General features: G+C 40.4%; 1 protein-coding gene across 1 annotated transcript in view; it reads left to right on the top strand.

Annotated features, from left to right (window-relative positions):
• USP34 (ubiquitin specific peptidase 34) overlaps positions 1-26,432 on the top strand; it is a 272,737-nt gene that overhangs the window by 24,896 nt on the left and 221,409 nt on the right. Inside the window, exons 2-7 of the mRNA XM_034764180.1 lie at positions 5,037-5,124; positions 6,055-6,475; positions 11,678-11,728; positions 12,658-12,807; positions 18,462-18,529; positions 23,476-23,668. Coding sequence (XP_034620071.1) covers positions 5,037-5,124; positions 6,055-6,475; positions 11,678-11,728; positions 12,658-12,807; positions 18,462-18,529; positions 23,476-23,668 — 971 coding nt within the window. The remainder of the gene's footprint in view (positions 1-5,036; positions 5,125-6,054; positions 6,476-11,677; positions 11,729-12,657; positions 12,808-18,461; positions 18,530-23,475; positions 23,669-26,432) is intronic.

A 26,432-nucleotide genomic window follows, 5' to 3' on the forward strand; every position in this document is an offset into this window, starting at 1 on the left:
CTGCCTACCCCTTAATGCCGTGGTTTATGCAACCATACATGGGGAACCTTGCCAGCATCAAGGAGTGGTTCAACAACAGGCTGAGCAAGTGCAGAATGACTGTTGAATGTGCTTTTGGCCATTTAAAGACCCACTGGCGCTGCCTATATAGGAGGCTGGACCTGGCCAATGACAATATTCCTATGCTTATAGCCATGTGCTATACGCTCCATAATATTTGTGACGGGCAGGGTGAAAGCTCCACTCAGGGCTGGACCGCTGAGGCTCAGTGCCTGGAGGCTGAATTTTAAATAGCCAGAGACCAGGGCTATTGGTGGTGCGCAGCACGGGGCCATAAGTATCAGGGATGCCTTGAGGCAGCAATTTGAAGCTGAAAGCCACTAATATTTGTTGCTATGCTCGGGAGTGCAGTGCTTGTAATGCTAGGAAGTGATTGTAATTGGTGCAGACGATGCACTATGAATGTTTAAGAAAATTGCCTGTTGCTTTGTAGGACTCTGTTTGCTTTCAATTAATGGAATAAAGATTGCTTTCAAACCAACATAATTATTTTATTAAAAAACAACAACCAGAGGAGGGAGACAAACACATCAGCACTGAGAGGGATGGGGGAAGGGAAGGTCCTAGGAGGAGGTGGGGTACTAGGACGATTAAAGATTTGTTTATGTCCAGGTATCCATTCCAGCCGTCTCCTTTGGAGTACAGTGCAGGAGGTACTGTACTTCAGCAGGGCTAAACTGCAGAGGGATGGGTGTTGAGTGCAGTGCGTACTGGGAGTTTGCAATGCTGGACTGTGATGGGGGAAGAGTGGAATGCAGCAGGTACAGATTGGAGCCAGGAGGTTGATAAGAATGTGTTGGCGGTGTCTGGGGGGTGCATGGGAAAGTGTTTTGCGACAGCGGCTGCAGGGGAGGGCAGGCGTGGAGCTGCTCGGTTTGCAGTGCTAGTAGCACCTGGAGCATGTCCACTTGGTGTTCCATAACGTTTAAGAGCCGCTCCATGGCTTCATTCTGGCGCGTCACGTTCTCCTTTCGGGCCCACTTCTCGCTGTCCCGCCACTCCTTCAATTCTTGTTTTTCAGCCGCTGAGTGCATTATGACATCACGCAGAAAGTCCTCTTTAGTTCTTTGTGGCCGCTTTCTAATTCTGCGCAGCTGTTCAGTCGGCGATAACAAAGAGGGAGGCTGGGCTCCCAAGGTCATATCTGTGAAGCCAAAATGCAACATTTTACAGAAGTAGTATTGTTTGCAACACACAGGCCGTGACTACACTTGAAACTTCAAAGTGCTGCCGCGGGAGTGCTCCCACAGCAGCGCTTTGAAGTGCGAGTGTGGTTGCGCGCCAGCACTGGGAGAGAGGTCTCCCAGCGCTGCAGGTACTCCACCTCCATGAGGGGATTAGTTTACAGCACTGGGAGTGCGGCTCCCAGCGCTGGAGCACTGTTTACACTGGCGCTTTACAGCGCTGTAACTTGCTGCGCACAGGGGGGTATTTTTTCACACCCCTGAGTGAGAAAGTTGCAACGTTATAAAGCGCCAGTGTAGCCATAGCCACAGACTACTGATTCAGTGATTTAAAACACAGCAACTATTCACATACGTATCACTAACTGGCTGACCCCAAGCAAGCACACATGAGCCACAAGACCCCCAAAATGGTGAGTAACCGCAGGGGCAGTGGAAATCAGTGTTCCAGGACTGTACTGTACACTGGGGATGTGGCTCTTGGGGAGAGCCAGCTGTGTGTGTGTGTGTGTGTGTGTGTGTCTTATAATCAGTACTGTCCCCACATTTTCCACACACTGTGTTCATTATGGAAGATATCTCGCTCCTGAGGGTTAGTAGGGAATCAAGAGAGGGTCTTCTCCAAGACTGCAGCTTCTGCTCTGGCCCTTATGTAGCTTGCCTGTGTGCAGCAATGGTCCCTTCTCTCCTCCCCTCCCGCCCGTGACGGCAGAGTGGCGTGGAAAGTTACCCTTAATGGGGCAAGAAACAAAGCAGCTCTGCCAAAGAACCTGCAGCAGCGGATTCCCCAGTATCTCCATGGGAGTTTCATGGAGATCTCTGAGGCAGATTCCCATGAAATGAGGGAGTCAATCAACACCCTGTTCCACTGCTCAAACTAGGCATGTGGTGGTGCGCACATCATACAGACACAAGCCTGCATTCTGCAACCCTCCTGCCCCCAACAACTCGCTTCAGCAATTCCCAGAATCAAAGCCACTTACCAGGGATGACCTCTTCTTTTGCACTTCACCAAGTTCCGACAACTGTGACTGGCTAGCCTCCTCTGGGATAGAGAAGAGCTCCTGGCTGCATGCATCTCTGACCTCTGAGTCTTCCTCTGGGTCCCCCTCCACATTGTTGTCAAAGATTTCCTCCTGGCCCTGTCCACTCTCGACTGGCATGCGAGCCACCGAAGTATCCACTGTGGCCTTTGCAGTGGAGGTGGGGTCGTCACCAAGTATTGCCTCCAGCTCTTTGTAGAACCAGCAGCTCATGGGCGCAGCACCGGAGTGGCGATTTGCCTCCCACACCTTGTGGTAGGTGTTCCGCAACTCCTTCACTTTGACCCTGCACTGCAGTGTGTCCCAGTCATGGCCCCTTTCTATCATGCATTGTGAAATCTGTCTGTAGGTGGTATAATTCCTACGGCTGGAGCGCAGCTGGGACTGAACAGCCTCCTCTCCCCAAATGCTGATGAAGTCCAGCAGCTTGGCATTGCTCCAAACGGGGGATCGCCTGGTGTGTGGAGCAGGCATGGTCACCTGGAAAGATGCGCTGAGACCACTGCACGTATCACCAAGCAAACAGGAAGGGGACTTTCAAAATTCCTAAGGAATTTAAGGGATGGGGCTTACGGTTCGTCACCTGAGGGCAGGGCAGTAGAGTTCAAACCGATGACCAGAGAGGTGAGAGCAGGCATTGTGGGACACCTCCCGAAGGCCAATTGCAGTGCTGTAATGGACAAGGGTGTCTAAACTAGCACCACGGTGCTGTAGCAGTAGTGTAGCTGAGCACAAGTGGCGCCATGTCAATTTCCTGGCGCCTTTGTAAAAAAAAAAAAAGAAAAAAAAAGCGCCATGCGCTGCGACGCTTTTATTTTACTTACCTGGCGGCGCTCCGGGTCTTCGGCGGCGGGACCTTCACTCGCTCCGAGTCTTCGGCGACATTTCGGCGTCGGACCCTTCAGTGCCGCCGAAGACACCTAGAGCGAGTGAAGGGCCCGCCGCCGAAGACCCGGAGCGCCGCCGGGTGAGTAAAAGCGCTGCAGTGGGTGGGGCCTTTTTTTTTTTTTTTAAATTGCTTCCCCTGTTCCCTCCACCTGGCTATGCCACTGTGCTGTAGCCCCAGCGCAGAAAGCTGTACGCCTCTCATCGACGTGTTTTTTTTTTTTTTTAACAGCGTTGCAGCTGTGCAATTTTTGCGCACTAAGTGGCTTGGCAGTGTCTACACTTCAGAAGTTACAGCTCAGAAAGCTGCTTTACTGTGCAGAAACTTGCCAGTGTAGTCAAGGCCTAGATTGTCACAGCTAAATACAAGATTGAACAGATAGTTTAGCATAAGTCGTTAACACATATTCTAAGGGACTGTTCAAGGTGAAGTGGCTTATTAACACCCCTGTAGTCATAGGACAAAACGGGGGGTTAGTGGGTTACAGATTGTTGTAATAAACCGTAAATCCAGTGTCTTTATTAAGACCATGATTTTTAGTGTCTAGCAAAGTTCTAAATTTATACTCCCAGGCTCGTCTTTTGAAAGTGTTGTGCAGGTTTCCTTTGAGGATGAGGACTGGCAGGTCAGATATGGAATGATTGCTTTGCAAGAAGTGTGCACCCTAGGGGTGATAGTGGCTTTCTCTACATTACACAGCTTTTAGTGACACGGCCATGTCGACACGACCATGTTGCTAATAGTCAGTCAATGTAAACGCTGTTTGTCACCACTTTTGCTGACAAAATACTTCCACTGTGTATGAGCGGGGTTCTTGTTCTCAACAGGAGAGCGCTCCTGCCAACAACGAGCCGTTTACACTGCCACTTGCCGCGGCAAAACTTTTGGGTGGGTGGGACACGGTTCTTTAAGCACCTGTGAACGACAAAAGTTTTGTCATTCAATTGGTAGTGTAGACAAAGTCAGTGTGTTTTTATCTTTTATTATTTTCCTGTGTGAGTTCATTGGAAAGTTTAGTGATCGTCTGGTTTCACCCACATAGTTGTTATGGGGGCAGGTAGTGCACTGGGTGAGGCACACCACATGTGATAGGCAAGTGTAGGACCCATGGATTTTGAAAGGTGTGTTGGGATGGGGTATGGATCATTGTGACTGTGGAGATATGTCTGCAGGTTTTGCATCTGTTGTTCTGGCACGGTCGGGTGCTGCTTTGAGTTGGTGTGTCCTGGTCTGAGGGGAGCCTGCTTCTGATGATGAGCTTGGAGATGTTGGGGGGTGTTTGAAGGCCAGAAAAGGGAGTTCAGGAAAGAGTTATTTCAGGATGGGGCCCCACTGAATGTGAGTTGTAGTTGTTTGATGATGTCCCGTATAGATTCCAGTGTGGGGTGGTAGGTGACAACTAGGGGTGTTTGGCGGGAGAGGGTTTTATTTCTGTATTGAGGCAGGTTCTCTTGGGATATTTGGGTGGCCCACTCCATAATGTGATCTACTTCTCCGATGGAGTGTCCTAATTTGGTATAGGCTGTTTTTGAATGTGTAAGATATATACTCTGGACTTTCTCCTCAGAGCATATTTGAGGAGAATCTGAGTGCCTGGCTGTAGATAACAGATTTCTTGTTGTTGGGGAGATTATTGGATCTATGAAGGTAAGTGTGGTGATCCAAGAGTTTTGTGCTGGAAAAACCTCTGCAATATTATGTTACTGTATTTTGGCTAGCAATGCAGTTCCTATTCTAAGTCTGATTTTTCTAATTCGGTCCTTTAGGAACAAAATTTATGTTTGATATTTTATGTTTAATGTAGCAGTTAAAAGTCACATTAAATATTACATATGCCATTAACGACTTACTGTTTTTCTTCAGTATCTGACATCGAAGGTGGTGATGGATTACAGCTCCGAAAGGAACATGCACTCAAGATATTTGCTTATATCAACTCCTGGACGCAAAGGTATTTTCATCAGTGTCTTTAAACTCATCATATTGGACCCCATTTGTTGTAAAAATTATGCGGGAAATAGAGTGAATGGAATAAGTAGAGTGAGTACAATATTGTAGTGTGACTAAAATGATGGGAGAATAAAGGAAATTCTGGCCTTCATTTACATGTAGCCACTTTTGTGCCCCGTGTCTCCTGCTAGGTGTGTGTAGAACACACCTTTGAAGCACTGGCTGGCATTCCAGAAGCTGTTGAAGAACATAGCAGTAAACAGGCTAAATTATAGTAATGAAAAATATTATAAAACCTTACGTATGCTGTTGCTTAATGTGAACTATCCTGCCACATACATTTTTTTTCTAAAGAGAATGGGGGGAAAATCAAGAATTATTACTTTGAATTTCAGTGTCTTATGAAAAAACAATGAGTCGTCCTTGTGGCACCTTAGAGACTAACAAATTTATTTGGGCATAAGCTTTCGTGGGCTAGAACCCACTCTGAAAAGTGTCTTATGAGGATTTTTTCACAATATCTTGGTGTTGTGACTCAACAAGATGAACACATGCAGTCCATAGCTACCATTATAAAATACATAAATAATTTAAAACTCCCGAACAGTAGTTGGGACCTTGTAGTTCTCTGTGAGCGTCTGGAAATAAATGGGATGCCCACAGGGATTAATGAGGTCTTCAGTATTGGTGTTTGACATTGGAGTTTCAGTGTCACTTTGAATTTCCTGTCTTTGTTGGTCTGTCATATGCTTTGTTACTTAAAATATATTTAAATGTGAAACTTCCTTATAATTAGTCACTTTTTAAAAATTAAGATCAGTCTTTTTTTCTTACTATTTATTAGTTTCTTCTTTAAGTTGATGGAGACCAGACTTCTCATTTTTAGATATTTTAATTCTGAGCCACTTTTTTATTTTGTTTTTGTTTGCAGACAATGTCTGTGCTGCTTCAAGGAGTATAAGCATTTGGAGATCTTTAACCAAGTAGTATGTGCGCTTATTAACTTAGTGATTGCCCAAGTTCAAGCTCTACGGGACCAGCTCTGTAAACATTGCACTATTAACATAGATTCAACATGGCAAGATCAGAATAATCAAGCCAATGAGCCACTGAATGTAGAAAGAGAGTCTCATGAAGAAGAAAATGGAGAACGACAAAAATGCATAGAGAAAAAGTTAGACTCCACAAGAACTTGTATCCTGACAGAGGAAGAATCTGCAAAGAGCACTGATGCTTTTAGCTTATGGAGCACTGATGAGAAGGAAAAACTGTTGCTGTGTGTGGCAAAAATCTTTCAGATTCAGTTTCCTCTGTATACTGCTTACAAGCATAATACTCATCCCACAATAGAGGTATATCTTATCCTAACTTGTGCATATTTTGTTTTTTTGTGAAACACAGTGTAGTTATCATTGAAGGATAGACTCTGCTTGGGTGGTTGTAGTTTTCAAACAGGGTGGATGGGGATGATTCAGCTTTCCCACTGAATTCACTGGGTCTTTCCGTTGACACTTTCTGGGAGATGAACCATTCCCTTAAATACGTTCTTAAAAGAATTCTTGATTGGTCTAGGTAAAAGCAGTTAATAAAATGTTGGATATAATTGCATAATGTAAGTTACCATATAGTCACAGTAGCAGGAAGGCAAAAAGGAACCATAATTACGGCTTCCTTCCAAAAATAATATAATGTAGTTTAATTGCTTTTTGTTTAAATCTATTGTTATAAACAAAATTTACAAACTAAAACTTGCATGAGACTACACTTTTTTTGCTGTTCTATCATCAACTGCATAACTGTTATAACTGCAGTTCTGCAAACTTGACTTCTTTCTTTATAAGTTTTTCATTGTGATGTTACTTTGTTACTGCTAAATATATATATTTTTACATAATTTATTTTGAAAAATGCACCCTCAGAACTCTTCTTTTACAAATATTTCATTCCCAGATATAGAGGAAATGCTTTTGTAGCTATATTGGGGACCCTAGATGTCAAATTAAAATAATTTTGTTCTTGAAAAGGTTTATTTTTAGTTTCACCTGTGGAAATCTGTTCCTGACTAAACAGAGCACCTTCTACACTTATATTGAGATATGAGTATATTTGCCGTTGTTAAGAAGGCTTATACTGAGAAAATGCATGAGAAGCCGTTAATACATTTATGTGGATGTTACAAAATATTGGCGCATTAAAATACAATTATCCAAAACCACAAACTTAAAGCTGTGTCACTGCTTTGAGTAGTTAAGCTTTCGGTTTCACATTATTACACTATTTGCTCTTAACTTGTAAAGATATACGTAAATGATATGTGATTTAGCATACGTGCTAGTGTATTTGCATGAATTATATTCAGTCCTTGAATGAGTGGATCTCACCAGAATTGGCAATAAATGTTGGTTGGGTTAAAAATTATTAAACTGGGAAGAAGAGTGGTTTTTGTTTTGTTTGGGGCACATTTGAGTATCTTGCTATATTCGATCATGTTGGAGTATAAATCTGTAAATTAAAATGTTAAACTGTGTTTACAAATATATGTGATCTCAAGTATATCTCTATTAATGAACCAGAGAATGTTAGGATTCCCAGTAAGACTTTCCTACCACATTTCAGCATGCCTTCATAATTCCTTTTAAACTTTATCATCATAAATGAATAGGTCTGTGATACAGCTGCCCACTAGTAGAGACCGGTGAGGGTAGGGTCTATCTTTTTTGTCGTTCATACTGGTTAAAACTAATGTTAAAACTAAAGAGATTTTGCCTCTGTGCTTCATGGGGTTAAAAAAACTGAACTTGAATTTTTCTCCCTGCCTTCACAGGAACATGGCAGAAACAGCTCTGAATCATTTTTTTATGTATAAATAAACTTGCTTCACTTAGAGAGAAGACAACAACGTTCTTTTCTTTTTGGAAATATTTGTGTGTCTTATTTTTTTGTCATTGTGCCAAGAAGAGTTAGAAATCTCAAAAGGGACATTGGCAGTATTTTTTTGGCTGATGTGCTGACACAGTGTAAGAAGACCAGCCGCTAACATAAGTTGGGTGGCTTCATTGTGGCTCACCAGTACTCTCAACAATATGACATCTTGAGTCACTGACCACTCAGATTAGCAAACACTATTATGCCCCGAATATATCAAAATCATGGTCTGGAGAGAGAGACGAGAGAGAAGAAAACTTCTTTTGCTGTCTAGGCAAGTCAGAAAAAATGATTCCCACTTTCAGCTAGTTTCTCATACCAAATTTGTAATTTCTTCAGAGCAAGGATTAATATATCTGTGTTTGGAAATCTTCTAGCACATTTTGATTTCTACCATAATATAATAATGATAATGACTAAATCCTTCAGTGGGTTTATGGGGAAATGTGAAGTGTGATCAGTCCTTCAGAATGTTCTGTATCAGGTATAAACTGATGCTCTTACCACGTACTTGATGGAACCTTTGCAGATACTCTCACATCTGGGAGAAGAGAGATTTCTAATGGGGAGAATTCCCTTCTGTCAGAAAGGGTCACAAAACTGCAATATCCAACAAGAACGAAAAAACAAGAAAAAAGATGATCTGTTGGTGTATAGGCCTACTGGGGACTCTACTGTCCTGCCCTAAATCCCACAGGTTAGGGGACGTTTCTACCCCTTGAATTTTTTTTACTAGCAGCATTCATCTCTATTATAGCAAACAAGAGGTAAAACTGGAAGAGACTAATGAGAGTTATCTGAACTGAACAGAGAAAACATCCTGAAGGAAAATTTCATTTAGGAACCAGAAAGGGTGCAGCTGATGATGGATGCCAGCCCAGAATATTGGGAGCCCCCATAGGCATATTGACAGCACAGAGGACCTGGCCTTCCAGGACAAAGAACTGGCATATACATTTGTTGGATTTGAGGGCAATAAGACCTCTGGACAAGTACACCTTAGTTCAGACAAGTTTGTGGTCGTGGTCTGTTTAAAATCCACAGGGACCACAAAAACAGAATGATGATATGAGAGTCTACCCTGCTAATCAGAGGAAAAAAATCTCCTTTCTAGTGAATCTCTGTGTGTCTTCAGTCACAAGAATACCACAATTGGACTTGGTCAGTTGGAAGAAAACCTGCTTGAGGGCATAAATCTTGAAGGAAGAAACTTACGTGGAAACAAACCTGTTTATCCCAATGCAAAAGTAATATCTGCTAACGTTCTTGATATCCAAAGAGAGGTCTTAGTTTGTGACACTTTTTTATCATATAGACATTCAGTCTTGCATATGCTGTTCATGGGACTGACAACTTTGACAGCAAAAACACTTCAAAAAAATCACGAGACCCAAACAAAGGTAATCCGGAGATCCATGAAATGGTTGAGATGCATGAGGTCTGCAGGCCTGGTTTGGCTGTCTGAGACATCTGTTAATTTTAATTGTCCTGCACCCATGACCTTCTGTCAGCACTATTTGTTTGTTCAGACTGAGATATGCAGAGAGTCTGTGAGATAGGTATTTCAGAAAGTACAGGATATGCTTCTGTCTAGAAAGGCATTTTTTCATTTTACTGGAGGTGATGACTTTCTGTAAGCCATGTAGAAGAAGAGACAAAAACACAAAGTGAGCTCCTTTTTTCCTTACCTTTTAAAATCCCTCCAGGCAGGACTAGACAATGAACTTTAAAGGAGTTAGCAAACCAGTCTTTAGCAGCTCAGTAGAGGTTAAAACAGTGAGGAAACGCATCCGTCTACTTTATTTTTATGCTCCCCCAACATTTTGGCTCAGAATGAGGCAATTAGCAGCTGTGGTGGCAGTTCCCATATAAGTCTTTTTCTAGTAGGATGAATTTTTTATAATTTTGTTCCCAAGGTTGTGTCCACCATCACACATCAATTAAGGTGTTTCACTTCTAAGGTTTTTTTGCTGCCTTTGGTTCTCATAGGGAACTCTCTTCTGTTACTTGGCTCAAAAGGTGACCTTGTGGAAATCTCAATGTCCTGAGTATTCCGTTTAGAACACCAAAGCAGGACTGTCAGGTTTTCAGGTTCATTCTAGCCAAGTAAGTCAAATCTTTTGTCTCTCCAATGCTGCAGAGATCTCTTGCCCCATTGTTTTCAGTGTTTACTCCAATATGGCTACTTCATAGGAAGAGAAGTCTTGAGACAAGAAGTATGCAAAGCAGCTACTTGACTGACGTTCCAGATAGTAGATAATGTTTTCACCTCTCTTAGACAGAATATCACTAAACTCTACGGGCTTAATAATCATAGACTTCCACTGTCTTTCAGCTGCCAGGTACTAAGAACAGTACTTTAACTGATGAACAGTTTCTATTTCCCTCAACAACTGATAATTTTCCCATGCATAATCTGTTTCTGGTAGTGGCATGGGCAGAGCACAGAAACACCCTTTTTCTTATCTATTGGCCAGAAAAATGTGTTTTAATACTTAAAAATAATTGACAAAGAACACTGTTGAGTGATGATTTGGAGTTCAACATGAAGGGGAAATATGTAGTATGTTTAGATTCCTATATTGTAACTTTAGTGAATAACTTAAAGTTTGATTCCATCACAACTAAAATACCCCCAGTAATGTAGTTTTAAATGATATTCTGGAAATTAGTCAATTTGAAATTAACTCCAAAAACTTCAGTTAAATTAAATGTTTAAAAAACTACCCTTCGCTACCCTCCCCCATCCCCCAAATTTAAAGGGAAATCGTGAACATGAAAACTAGTAAATTTTTTTTTAAAGTAAAAATTAGTTTGATGGTGTTTCAGTAAGTTTTTTGGTTTCACAATCACATTTTACAATTTTTAAAAATGTTTTCTTGCTGTGTGAAAGATTCATACAAACAATGTGGGAAATTGATTTAATGGGGGGGAACAGTAAAATAGACTGTCTACAAAATGCTATCCAGTGCGCAATGTAAACATATTAAAAGAAGTTATTAAACTCTTTAGTTATAGTAATCTTAAGTGTTACTTGCAACAATAATAGATTTAAAAATTGAGAGAAGGATGATTTGTAATTTGACAGTTTCCCTTTAAGGATACCAGATATAGGTTCTACAAGCTGTCAATTAGATATTTGTGTAAGAATGTTACAATTGGACTTGAAGTTTAATAAACTGAACTAGAATGACTAACTTTAAATTTTTTAGCTCTTGAATATTCATTAGGTTTATGATTATATGGTATATTCTCTGTTCATTTACCTATGGCAGTTCAGATGTTTGGGTACATTACTTTCCTGCTGGTAATGGAAACATCTGAATTGGTATAGAAGAACTCCAAGAAGGAAAACTATTAGGTAAGAAATTTCCCCTTATGGCTGGAGCATTGTCCTGAGTTTATAAGTACATATTTATAAATACAATTAAAAAAATGGTTTAATCGGAAAATGCAAAAGTCAGTGAGGCAATTTTAAAATTAAAGAAACTTAAGCTGCTTGAGTTTTATAAAATTAGGTTTCTGGAGTGTGCATCATGAGTCTTTTGGTTTTGTTTCCTTCATACAATTTGTTTCTATTCCTACTGTTAGCTAATTATATTTATCTCTCTTTTTTTCTTTTAAACCAGGATATTTCTGCCCAAGAAAGCAATATATTAGGGGCGTTCTGTGATATGAATGTAAGTCGTATATATTTCATTGATTCATAGACTTTAAGGCCTGAAGTGATCAAAATTATCATGATCATCTAGTCTGACCTCCTGCACATCACAGGCTACAAAACCTCACCTACCCACTCCTGTAATGCCTCCATAATCTCTAGCTGAGTTACTGAAAACGTCAAATCTTGATTTAAAGATGTCACATTACAAAGAATCCACCATTTACACTAGTTCAAAACAGTAAGTGACTAGTGCCCCATGCTGCGGAGCAAGTGAAAGCCCTCCAGGGTCTCTGCCTATCTGACCTGGGGGAAAATTTCTTCCCAACTCCAAATATCGTGATCAGTTAAACCTTGAGCATGTGGGTATGACCCACCAGCCAGACATTTGGGAAAGAATTCTCTGTAGTAACTCAAAGTCCTCCTCATCTAGTGTCCCATCTGAGGCCGTGGGAGATATTTGCTAATAGCAGTCATGGATGGGTCATATGCTATTGTAGGCAATCTTATCATACCATCCCCTCCATAAACTTATCAAGCTCAGTTTTGAAATAAGTTAGATTTTTTTCCCCTGCACTACTCCTCTGGAAGGCTGTTCCAAAACTTCACTCCTCTGATGGTTAGAAACCTTCATCTAATTTCAGGCCTAAACTTATTGATGACTAGTTTATATCCATTTGTTCTTGTGCCAACGTTGTCCCTTAACTTAAATAACTTCTCTCCCATCTCTGGTGTTTATCCATCTGTTGTATTTATAGAGAGCATTATGAGATACAATTGACATGTTTTCGGTGACTGTAAAATCGTCATATTTATTGTTTTATAAATGTATGATACATTGATATTGCTTATCTGAATTCTTACCTTTATATGTATTTAGTTTTTTGTTTTCAATAGTAATTTGTTTTTCTTTTTAAATAAAACTTTTATATTCTTCTGTTTCTATAGGATGTAGAAGTACCATTGCACTTGCTTCGTTATGTTTGTCTATTTTGTGGAAAAAATGGCCTTTCGCTCATGAAGGATTGTTTTGAACATGGAACCCCTGATACATTGCCATTTCTTATAGCACATGCATTTATCACAGTGGTATCTAATGTAAGTATTGCCCTGAGTTGGTTACGTTTTTAAACCAAAATGCAACAAATATAAAGTGGGATAGACTAAGTCTGGGAAAATTTGAAGAAGAGAGCCCTGGAATCAGGAAAAAGTCACAATTTTCCCCTCATAGAGAGAAGAGTGTCTGGGGATTGCCCTGTCCGGCAGGGGCAACATTTCACCCCAATCGTTACCCTGAGATCTGTTGGAGGAATAGTGGCATCTGTAGGATATCTTGTTTTTCCTTCTCTTCCCAGACATTCTGGTTGCAGTGAAACTAGGCTAGGAAGGTATCCCTTGGTCACTGCTGGCAAGAACTGGAAGACTCTCTGGTAGAGGGAGTGGCATGAGGATGGGAGGGGATATCTTGCTCAGGAACATGGATGTAAAGGAAGACAGAATTTTGCCCATTAAATGTAACTGTAAATACTTAATGAGTGTAACTAAAATGAAATGCTGTATAATTACACTCTATGGGTAGGTCTACACTTACCTCCGGGTCTGGCGGTAAGCAATCGATCTTCAGGGATCGATTTATCGCGTCTTGTCTAGACGCGATAAATCGATCCCGGAAGTGCTCGCCGTTGACGCCGGTACTCCAGCTCGGCGAGAGGAGTACGCGGCATCGACGGGGGAGCCTGCCTGCCGCGTCTGGACCCGCGGTAAGTTCGAACTAAGGTACTTCGAATTCAGCTACGTTATTAACGTAGCTGAATTTGCGTACCTTAGTTCAAAATGGGGGGTTAGTGTGGACCAGGCCTTTGATTTGATTCCAATATTAAATACCGCATATACTCGTTCATTAGCCCGTTCGTTTAAGCCGACCCCCTCAAGATGTTTAGGTAAAAATAGCAAAAACTGCATGACCCTTTCATAAGCCAACCCTATATTTCAGGGGTTGGCAAACTTTGGCTCCCGGCCATCAGGGTAAGCCGCTGGCGGGTCGGGATGTTTTGTTTACTTGGAGTGTCTGCAGGCATGGAGCCCCTCAGCTCCCTGTGGCCACGGTTCACCGTTCCCAGCCAAATGGGATCTGCGGGAAGTGGCGCGCCATTTCCTGCAGCTCCCATTTGCTGGGAACGGTGAACCGTGGCCACAGGGAGCTGAAGCGCTCCAGGTAAACAAAACGACAACGTATTAGATATTCAATTCAATGATTCTATAGAGTTTAAAATCATCAAATTTTGGTGTAGACCTGTTTATAAGCCAACCCCCACTCTTTGATGAGTCACTTTTTTTTACCAAAAATATTCGGCTTATGAACGAGTATATATGGTACTTCGGATCAGATCCTGGGTGTTCCCCTCTCCCATATTCCTGTTACTCTCAGGTGCCACAGGGTCGCTGGAAAGCTGTTCTAAGTAGGCAGCTGAGATTTAATCTTTTAGAGCTGTGATTGGAAGAAAGCCAGCACTGGTGAGTCTACACCTGCTCCTGGTTTAGGGGGGGATTCTCAGGTGAGCTAAAAACTAGAAGGACTTGGTTAGGGAATGCAGAACTCCCTCAATCTTGAGCTGTTGGTGTAGTCCTGAGGAAGTCATTTCAGCTGACATGATTTAGAGTAGCTCCAAGGCTATAATTCAGGGGTTCTCAAACTGGGGGTCATGAGCTGTCAGCCTCCACCCAAAACCCCACTTTGCATCCAGCATTTATAATGGTGTTAAATATATAAAAAAAGTGTTTTTAATTTATAAGGCGGGGTCGTACTCAGAGGCTTGCTATGTAAAAGGGGTCACCAGTACAAAAGTTTGAGAACTACTGCTATAAGTTATACTGGGGTTGAAATCAGCTGCTGGCAGCTGCCAGAATGGGGAAATATAAAAATGCCTTTAAGTTGTTGTCCTTTTCTTTCCCGACCCTTCCCTAGTACTGCATCAATTATAGCTCAGCCAGATCCTTTACCATGAATGTCACACTGACTTCAGACTTAAGTCTGTAAGTTAAACATAGATGCATAGATGTAGATTGTATTAGGCAAAGTAGATTCCTTTTATATTTACTGGAATATATATATTCTTATGCAATAGTTCATTGAATTAGGTAGGGTGGTGCTTCTGTATGTAATGCTCTTTATTCAGCCAGGTGTAACAAAACATTTGATGTCTAAGGCCCTGCTTAATTCGCAGTATTGCGGAAATTGCAGATCCTGCAAAATTAGGCTTCCACCATAATTTTTATGCTGAATTCACGTGTACGTATGTTACATTTTAGCAGTCAGCCCTACTGACACCCCCACGCATGGCGGGGGCTCTCGCTGTCAGCCCTGGGGTGGTGGGAACTCTCTTAGTTCTGGGTTAGTTCTCGCAGTTTTCTGTGTCTTGTCCACAACTCAGCTGCAATTATTTGACAGTCATCCCACAATTCAAGTAGAGCCTTACTGATGTCTCTATTTATAATTACTATGGACAGTAATGCTGTTCCCTTTAAAATATAAGACGTTTGATTAATTATAAATGTGACAAATAATGGTCTTGGCAAGATAAATTTGCTAAATGAATTTTCTTTCACTTAACAATGGTACATAAGTTTAAATGTTTACTTAAATCCTTTCCCCTCGCCTTTCAGGATGGTGCACATATGCTTGATTGCTCATGAAATGAAATACTGAACTGCCTTAAAACAGAAGTGCACATTTACCATAGAAGTTTTGCCATCATTTTTGTGGAGAAAATCACACACCTTTCTAGTACAAACCCAATTACTATGTGACTTTTTGTCTCATCCACTTCAGTTTATGGGCTTCACAGATAAATTAATGCAAGATTTATGAATGGCCCTGTGAATGATAGCCCAGTAAGCTAATTTGCAGGGTAGCTCTGCAGTCTCAGCTGTTACATAGTAATTGGTGTGTAAACTCAGAACTGTAGTGTAATGTTAGTTAAATGCATTTTCACAGTAGTAGCAGCTCTTGAGAATGGCAGTTAACCAGTTCTGATTGTAAAGTTTCTTAGGCACACTGAGTCTTGATTTTAATTTGGAGGCCTGGGGAAGGATATATTGTTTTGTCTCCATAACCTGTCTAGCTACTATATAAGCGATTAAAAAATTGTTTTTCTGAAAATGATTAGACTATGGAGAGACTGTAGTCCTTCCATAGTCAGGTTAGCAATAAGAGTCTCATAATAAACATTTTGGTCACCACCATCCTTGTATATTTAAAATAAAGATTCTGCTTCCAAATTTTACAGTTAATTCACAATGGCAGTTTCATTTTTTTTCTGAACATTTCAAGGAAATTCAGCAAGTAGTTTTTTTTTCAGTATTTTCAATAAAAAATGTCTCCCTTTGGAAATTTTTGAAAATTGTCTGGTTCATGTTCCTCTGTATGGAAAACAGATCAAATATAACTAAGGATTCACAAAGGATATATCCATCATTAACTTGTTAACATTTTAGTTTTCAAGGCAATAAAATCCAATCTATTCTTAAGGGCATTAGTTAAAAATTAATGATATAAAAACAACCATACTGGGTCAGACCAATGATCCATCTAGCCTAGTATTCTGTCTTCTGACAATGACCAGTACCAGATGTTTTAGAGGGAATAAACAGAACAGGGCAACTTAGAGTGATCCTTTCTCTGTCACTCAGTCCCAGCTTCTGGCAGTTGGATGTTTAGGGACACCTAAAGTATGGAGTGGCATCCCAGATCATCTTGGTTAATAGCCATTGATGGACTTACCTGCCATGAACTTATGTAATTATTTTTTGAGCCTTCACAACATCCCGTGGCAACAAGTTCCACAGGTTGACTGTGTCTTGTGTGAAGAAGTACTTCCTTTTGTTTGTTTTAAAGCTGCTGCCTATTAATTTCATTGGGTGACCCCTAGTTCTTGTATTATGTGAAGAAGTAAATAACACTTCCCTATTCACTTTCTCCACACCATTCTTGATTTTAAAGACATCTGTCTCATCCCCCCTTAGTTGTCTCTTTTCTAAGCTGAACACAGTTCCAGTCTTTTTGATCTCTCCTCATATGAAAGCTGTTCCATACCCCTAATTATTTTCTTTGGCCTTCTCTGCATCATTTTTAATTCTAATACGCCTTTTTTGAGATGGGGGCGACCAGAACTGCACATGGTATTTAAGGTGTCGGCATACCATGGATTTATATAATGGTGTTAGGATATTTTCTGTTTTATTATCTATTCCTTTCTTAATGGTTCCTAACATTCTGTTAGCTTTTTTGACTGCTACTGCACACTGAGCGATGTTTTCAGAGCTGGTTCATCCTGTGCAAAGATGTCCCGAGTAGGACATTTGATTTAGAAGTCCTCTTTAATCTTTTCATCTACACTACTGCACTTTGTGGGGCTGCACACAGTGCTTCACGAGTGAGTCAGCAATGGCTACAGTAGGGAGCTACTGCCAGATCCAAGTGATGTGGTCCGGCATGGTGGAAGAGAAAGAGGCCAGTGAGTTGAAATACATCTGATATTACTGTTGTGCAGTACCTCAGGGTGAAGTGCTGTAAGGTTAGAGCTCCTGTTTGCCTCATTGCTTGGATGTTCAATTTCTGCTTTGCAGAAATGCAGGATACACATTTTTTTCTCTTACTGAAAAGTGCACTGGGGATTGCAGGGGGTTTCCAGGAATTGATATTGTGAGGAAGAGAGCACAGACGTGTAGATCAGCTCTTTCCCTGAAGGTGTGCCAATATCAGAAATGATGTGGCTTTGCCTACTCCTTCCGATACAGACATGTACATATTCATGGATGTGGCTGGGATGCTGGGGGAGGAGGAGTTAAGGGTAGAGTGAGGATCGTGAGTAGGGCCAGCCTCTCGCACTAACTCCACAACAGTGGGTTGCCTCTCAAAGGGTAGACTAATGAATTTGGGGATAGGTGGATAGTGAAGGGTAGTGTGAATTCAACTCGTTTGCAGTGGGGCATCCCAGAGTGTATTGCTTCTCACAAATTCTGTATATCTGTCTTTTGGGCATCCCAGTCCTTGGCAGAGGGAGTATGAGATAGCTGCTTTGGTTTTTCCCAGAATGCATTGATACAAATAAGGTTAGCAGCCTGCTAAATATGGATGTGCAAACATGATGGCAGAAAAGCTGCTCTGAGCCATGTTACATTTAACTGGGTAAGATGGTCATGCCCCTAACTGGCAACAAAATCACAATTGTAGTTGTAATGTGGATGAGCCCAAAGTATCAAATGTTCCACAAAACTCAAATAAATGGGTATGATCAACATGGCCAAAAAGGATGTAATCTTCTTGTAGACCCCTTAGAAGACAAAAAATCAATTACGAATGGAGGGCAGAATAGGAGCTGTAGAATGCATTAGGTTGAAGAAACAGGAGGGAATACAAAGTTCAGAAATGAAAGACATTAAGGGAGAGCAGTGTACGTTGTTGGTTTACACTAATTTTTATCTTATTTTTCCCGTTGATTAAGCAGAAAAAAATGTGACTCAGGATCTGGGTTAATTTATTAGCTGTAGAAAGTTGCTCCAGACTATACTTTTGAAAATTGGAAAAATCTGATTAGAAGTTACACAAGTTCACAAAAAGCCAACAACCCGAAAGCCTTATTTCTTTAGAGAGAGTTTTGCATTTTTAAACCTTATTACTGGCCTTTGCATTTTATTTGTTCTGCATAAATTTATATAATTACAGTTTATCTATTTTTGTATTTGCTTTATAGATCAGGATATGGCTACACATCCCTGCTGTCATGCAGCACATTATACCGTTTAGGACCTATGTTATCAGGTAAGCTTTAAATATAACAAAAAGTTTCATTGTTTGACAAAACACATTTAGAACTTCAGATTGTACTAGAACTCAAAGTTTCTCAAAGTTCAAGCCGTTTCTTTGTTTAGTCCACATGCTCAGGATTTAACTGATAGCCATATTTGGCATTGGGACGGAATTTCCCCTGGGTCAGATTAGAGGAGACCGTGGGGGTTTTCGCCTTCTTCTGCAGCATGGAGCACGGGTCACTTGCAGGTTTAAACTAGTGTAAATGGTGGATTCTCTCTTAACTTGAAGTCTTTAAATCATTTTTTGAAAACTTTAGTAACTCAGTCAGAGGTTAGAGGTCTATTACAGGAGTGGGTGGGTGAGGTTCTGTGGCCTGCAGTGTGCAGGAGATTAGACTAGATGATCATGATGGTCCCTTCTGACCTTAAAGTCTATGAGTCTTTAACATTTCAGCAGTCAGAATCAAAGTATCATTTAGTTTGGGGCAAATCCATGTGTCAGTAACTTTAGTAATGGCTTTAATAGTCCCAATAAGACTATTTTAAATATTGGATTCATTCCTATTCTAAAGTTTCATTGCAGGATCAATTGTAATACATTTGCACTGTATGCAGCATCATTCATAGAAAGATTACAAAAGATTTTTAGTGATACTACATAGAGTTTGAAATGATCTTATTTATCATGATTTCCTATATTGATTTTTAGAAATTCTCAAGGCAGAATTGTAAATGCACAATAATCTCAAAATCTTAATCTAGAACTGCTGAAGCATGTCTCTGAAGTTTTTAATCATGTCTCACTCTCCACATTTCCTGCTGGCAAGAAGTCAAATATCATTAAGACTGTACTCATTCTTTTGTATCGCTGATTATGTCTAGTCCTGATAATTTTGGATATCAGGCTGTCTACAATGAAAAACTCTACAATTAAATTATTTGTCAGGATATTTTATTGTTATGGGTGCATTAGTTATATTAGTTTTCCAAGAATCTAAGGGATTGTCTATACACAGTTATTGTACTGCTGTAACTATATCTGTTTAGAAACAGTTAGAATGAAAGTGACACAATCCTCTAGTTATACTGAGATAAAGGTGCTTATACCAGTACAGCTTATTTCCTGGGTATAAGCATCTTTATACCAGAGTAACTGGGCCCACACTAGGGATTGTACCACTTGAAGTATATTGCTTTAAAATCACACCCCTAACCAAAAGAGTTAAATTGGTACAGAAAATGTGTATTGCTCAGTGGTAAACTTTTATATTTTAAAAAGAATTTTTTTTTCTATTCCATGCATGTGCATGCGTGCATACACATAGTCACAAGTTGCTCTACCACCTAGGTGATGTAGACATAATGCAAATAATCTTAACTCAATATCCCTAAGATGTTTTGAACACTAAAAGCCATGAAACATGATCTGTAGTATGAAATTTGATTGTGAACATGGATGTTAACAATATTATTAGCTGAGGCGGAGCTGAACACCGGTTAATTGTAAGTATAATCAAGGACAAACTGTGTTCAGCTAACACTATTACTGAGAATTTTGTTCCCAAAGTTAATTTTTGAAGTGTACACAAATATGAGTTACTTCAGCTATAGAATGCAGTAACACTTCCTACATGCATATTGGTGAGGGAGCTGATGTGGTCTCTGGCTTGTTTGCTACTGGACTGATTCTGAAAATAGGCAAATATCGCTTTTTTTAATTGTCTGGGCACGGTAGTGGGTGAACTTTAGTTTCCCACTCCTTGTCTGATTTCCAGAGTTCTATATGTGGAGGTCTGTCCCCAGTTGTTTAAGATTGAGAGAATTCCATACACGGCTCTTCTCGTGTTCTTCCCTGGCTTATCTATTAGCAAGCAAAGAACACTATGGTCCTGATTATTATTCACACAAATGTGTCTTTATGCTAGTTTGGCAATGTTGAGGAGCCTTAAAATATGTTGACTTTAAGGCCTCTGCATTACAAGAGTAGTTTAAAAGGGCATTAGCATAAATGAGAATCAGGCCCAATAACTTTACATTTCTTCTCTGACTGGTTAATGTTTAGACCCATGATACAAGGCAAAAAAAAATGGAGTATAAATGTGGTTAAACCACTTTAACCTTACCTGTGGCCATAAAAGCTTTTAGCACAGGCTTGTCCAGTCTGCATGCATAGACCCAAATTTAGAATGTTGGCAAATGTATGAATTTTTAATACTTTCAGTGGTGCTGACCAAACTGGTTAGAATTTAGTTCAGCTATGGTCAAATTTAAACCATACTGAAGGACAGTAGTTAAATTGTTTTTTGTCAGTATTGTAGTTAGTATCTACTTTACAATTATTTAACTGTGTTTGAAACCAGGTTGAGAGATGGTTGCTTCCAAATGTTGCTCTTGTCCATATACAATACGGTTAGGGCTCCATGTCTGTCACGGTGGTTGCGTAAGTCACGGATTCCGTGACTTTCTGTGACCTCCGTGACTTCTGCAGCGGCCAGTGTGGCTGATCCCAGGGCCACCCAAGCAGCGGGCCCCGGGGACTGCTCTAGCAGTGGCCAGTGTGGCTGGGCCTGGGACTGCCTGAGCAATAGTCCCAGGAGCGGCGGGAACAATGGCAGGTGGGCAGCTCCACAGCCAGCCACACTGGTGCTGCTGGAGCGGTCCTGGGGCACCTGCACCGGCCGCTGAGCGGGTGGTCCCACGCAGCTGGCCCCAGGGACCGTCCAAGCAGTGTCCTGTGTGGCTGGCCCCATGGATTGCCATGGACGGCGGGTCGGCAGCCCTGGGGGTAGCCCAAGCAGCCACTGCTCAGTGGCCCCCGGCAGTTGGTGCTGCTGCCCCGCAAAAGGCTACACGGACCCTCCCAGAGCAGTGGCTCCCACCCCTCCCCTGGCTAATATTTAGTCAGGGGTACATAGTACAAGTCATGGGCCGTGAATTTTTGTTTATTGCCATGACATGTCCATGACTTTTACTAAAAATACCCGTGACTAAATCGTAGCCTTAACCATGATTAGTTATCCTAAACATGTCTGACCGTTACCAGTGGTAGAAGTTATAGCATGATTGTCTTGGTGTAACCAGGTCTAGCAGTTGTTTATTGTGTAGGCAGAACCATCAAACTGTGTTGCTGTAACCACTGCCGCCTTCTGTGTGGTTGGTTGCTGCTCCTGCCTCCCCGGTCACTATGAAGGCAAGGATATTCATAGCTGCAGAGGTGACTCTGTGTTCATGTTCACTTCTACACCAGCTATCCCTTGGGGCTTTGCTTCCGACATTATCAGGAAATTGTGGACTAGTTTAAATTGTTCAGCATTTCTGGTTTCTGTGTAAAATATTCCAGTATCTTTGGCAGCAGTAGTGATTCATCTTGAAATACACTGATTGCTGCTGCTGAAGAAGACTGACCATGTATATTACTCCTGGAGGAATTCTGTGCCTAAAAATTCTGTGTCAAAAATTAAAAATTCTGCAAAATTCTGCATATTTTATTTGTCAGAATAATGCAGTATAATCACACCAGTTCAAATTATTCTGGTAATTTATTTAAATTATAGAAAAAAGTCACAATAACTGTTCAGCTTTTCCTAAACACATGAAAGTTAAGTTACAGCACTTGGTAATCAATACCATGTATTCCAGTTATAATCCTTGCTGACTACTTTGGAAAATGCTTGGTTCTGATTTTCCTGACATTATATTGACTGCTTGATAAACTTTTTATTTGCCCTCATGTTTTTTTAAATGGGTAAGTAAAATAGATCCTGTAATAGAGCTGTAATCTAACCCCATTGTGCTACTCTGGCACAGGAAAAAAGCAAGAAAGCACATAGATCTTCCTGGCTGAGGATTCCCTTACTGTCATTTATTACAAGGCTCCTTTTCACCACTTTAACAATGTAAAGGAGCCTTAAAACTTTTACAAGTGTTTTATACTCCTGGTGGAATTGACTAAGAATGGGAACAATTAACTAACAATAGGAACGTTAACAACTCCCCAATAGCCTGCTATATTTCTGCCCTGCCTCAGAGGACAGAGCTTGCCTCACGCCTACCTCCAAGCAACCTGAAGCCCTACCCCTTCACGCTGGTCGTCTCACAGTAGTGAGCAAGAGGGACAGACTCTCTTGCTCATTTGCATGCTCGCCCAGCCCACCCCTCCTTCATGCAGTGATTTATGTCTCTGCCAGTTGCTCTGGGCTCTGAAAGAGATGTGCTCAGGCTACAGGGGAAAGGGAGCGTGTCCCCTGCAGATTTCTTTGTTTTCCCATTTTCTGTGGGGGAGCAAAGAAATCTGCGGATGATATGAATTCTGCGCCTGCACAGTGGTGCAGAATTCCCCCACTAGTAACATATTCCTAGACTTTACTGATAGAAAAATGGTTATGCAGCATGGAAGGTGTCTTGCAAACATACTTGACATATGGAGGTGCTGGGAGAAATTCTGGTTATGACATGTTTGCTCTAACTAGGTCAGGTCCTGATTATACAACAATGGTTCTATCCGTCCTGTAGGTAGGGCCACAGACAAGGATATAGGGTGGTGTCTACACTGCAACTGGGAGCGAGTCTCCCAATCCAGGTAGATAGATTCACATCGGCAGGGCTCGAGCTAGTGCCCTAAAAGTAGCAGTGTGAATGTTGCTGCTCAGGCATCAGGTCAGTCTCTCAAGCCTTGGGGGTTGTGTGATCAGAATCATGTTTACTAATAGAACCTAAATCATTCTATAAAACTCTGTTTCTTTTTTCTTCTTTTTATCTATTGTTTGATTTACTAAGTTATAGATTGCCCATTGCAACTATATTATATTAATATTAATGTATTTTTAGGATTAATACTGTTATAAAGACTGTTAGAAATATATATTGAAATAATCATGCTGGACCGTTATTTCATATACGTTTTATTTGGAATCATGTCATATTTCTTCTTTCTTCTTTTTGTATAATTTATTTTAGGTATTTATGTAAACTGTCAGACCAAGAGTTGCGACAGAGTGCAGCCCGGAACATGGCAGATTTAATGTGGAGTACAGTTAAAGAGCCATTGGATACAGCCTTGTGTTTTGATAAAGAAAGTCTTGATCTTGCGTTTAAGTACTTTATGTCTCCAACTTTAACAATGAGGTTGGCTGGACTGAGTCAAATAACAGTAAGATTTTTTTAATCTAAAATTATATTTAGGAAAAAATGTTTTATTTCCCCCACTGTTTATAAATTATTTTTTTTTTTATTGAAACAGTAATAAAGCACAGCAGAACCATCTTATAAGCAGTCACAGAAAATGCATGATAAACAGATAGTTGTTAAAGTGGGGATTGTAATTTGTCCTTTGTCATACTCATCAGATTTTGTCTGTGCTAAAATAAACTGTGTTCAGAGAGATGATTAAGGCGTGACTCAGTTTTTTGCACTATATTGGACCTTAACCTTTTCCCTGAGCTGTTTACTATACAAAATGTTACTATGCTTTAACCATATTTTGGGATAGCGATGATGTAGTTGGGTCCTTATATTAGGTTGTATTTATAGTTTAATATAGGACTTAACTTAAATCTGTTGGTTGTTTTTTTTTTTTTCTTATATCAGAATTCCTTATAAGTGGATTCCTCTATATACTGTCCAATCTTCTATTGACAATTGTTCATTATATCCCTTTTCCTCAGGGTGAGAGCATTCATGCATTATTATTAGCATCATTCAGAATTTGATTGAAACAGTTGACATTAGCAACAGAAAACATTAAAAAACCAACAGAGGAAGAGGTTAAGAAAGCAGTTTTGAATTCTGGAAACTTAGAAACTAAAATAATAATAAAATACAAACACAAAATAATAACTTGTAATTTTAATGGTTTTTCTTTGAATAAGCATTTTTAATATTTTCTACAAATTCAGATACATTTATATGAAAGTGGTAACTTTGTACATAATTGCTAAATTGACTCAAACATGCAAAGAATCTGTTTGGATAAACTACTTTGAAACTCAGTTTGTTGTTATGCTGTGCTCTTCATTTTTTATCAGTTTTGTTCACCAGTTCAGTCTTCCATGTTCTATTCAGTTTTGATAATTTTGTAATTCCTCCTGCCGTAAAGATTCCATTACAAAGTAATAATGGGCAGGGGGGAAAAGGTACCCTGACAACAGATGCATCTGACCTTGTAGTATAAAATATATATATTATGGGTAGGCTGGGCAGAATTGCATTTTTATTTTTTTATCACTTTAATAGATGATGATGTTTATTTTTAAACATTTTTTCAATTGTTATCGATTTGAATTTTCACAGTTTTGGGAAATTATGGAAGTCAACGAGGGGGAATCACACAGTAATTATTTCATTACAGTAGATGTTGAGATTTTGTTTATAATGGTTAAAACACAAATTTTCAACATCACATATCAAAATATAGAAAGCAAATATCCTTTCAATTCAAATAAGTTCTCAAAGTTTCTTTCTTTGCCCATCTGTAAATTTCGGTTATCATCGATGGAAGTATGTTTTTGTTGGTTTGGGTGAATGGTAAAATCGACATTTACCAACATTTTACTCATAAAAATCTAATACTCCCAAGCCTTATTGAGGGAGATGAGTTATAACTAGCTTAAATGGCAAGAGACTTGATAATATGCCCAGAAATAAATTAATCAATAAGCAAAACTGGTTTCTAAATCTAGAATTAACTAAAGTAATTGATTTTCAAAGATATCCGCATGTGCTGCTACGTCTAGTTAGTTTTAGCAATAGTGATATCCAAATAGTGATTGCCACTAGAGTCTGTACTAGAGTTCTCTGTAGTAGCAGCTCACATCAGACGTTGTGGTTTCATTGTCTTCTCCTGCCTGGACCTCTGGTTTCTTGTCACCTGGTCCTGCCAGGAAATCTATATGTAAGTGTCTATGATGTTACACCTCCTCTCCTCACTGGAAATCAGCGTAAATGCTGAAAAACCTGTCCTCGGGATTTCACTGAGGGAACCTTGAATTCTATCACTGCAAGAGTGTACCTGCCCAAGAACAGGTTCCAGATCATGAACAATATCGTAGTTCAATCACAAACAGTCCTTGAGTACTGGTCAAGACATCGAGGAGTCCGGTGGCACCTTAAAGACTAACAGATTTATTTGGGCATAAGCTTTTGTGGGTAACAAACCCACTTCTTCAGATGCATGGAGTGAAAATTACAGATGCAGGCATAAATATACTGACACAGGGTGGATGTGATCCACTCCGAATAATTGATGAGGAGGTCAATACCAAGAGAGGGAAAATTGCTTTTGTAGTGAGCCAGCCACTCCCAGTCCCTATTCAAGCCCAAATTAATGGTGTTAAATTAGCAAATGAGTTGTAGCTCTGTAATTTCTCTTTGAAGTCTGTTTTTGAAGTTTTTTTGTTAAAGTATGGCTACTTTTAAATCTGTTATAGAATATCCAGGGAGACTGAAGTGTTCTCCTACTGGTTTTTGTATGTTACCATTCCTGATGTCCGATTTGTGTCCATTTATTCTTTTATGTAGAGACTGTCCGGTTTGGCCAATGTACATGACAGAGGGGCATTGTAGGCACATGATGGCATATATCACATTAGTAGATGTGCAGGTGAATGAGCCCTTGATGGTGTGGCTGATGTGATTGGGTCCTGTGATGGTATCCCTAGAGTAGATATGGGAATAGAGTAGGCAGCTGGGTTTGTTACAGGGATTGGTTCCTGGTTTAGTGTTTCTGTGGTGTGGTGTGTAGTTGCTGGTGAGTATTTGCTTCAGGTTGGGGGGCTGTCTGTAAGTGAGGACTTGCCTGCCTCCCAAGGTCTGTGAGAGTGAGGGATTGTTTTCCAGGATAGGTTGTAGATCGTTGATGATGTGCAGGAGAGGTTTTAGCTGGGGATTGTACGTGATGGCCAGTGGTGTTCTGTTAT

The sequence above is a fragment of the Trachemys scripta genome, chromosome 3 (assembly GCF_013100865.1).
Source record: "Trachemys scripta elegans isolate TJP31775 chromosome 3, CAS_Tse_1.0, whole genome shotgun sequence".
NCBI lineage: Eukaryota > Metazoa > Chordata > Testudines > Emydidae > Trachemys > Trachemys scripta.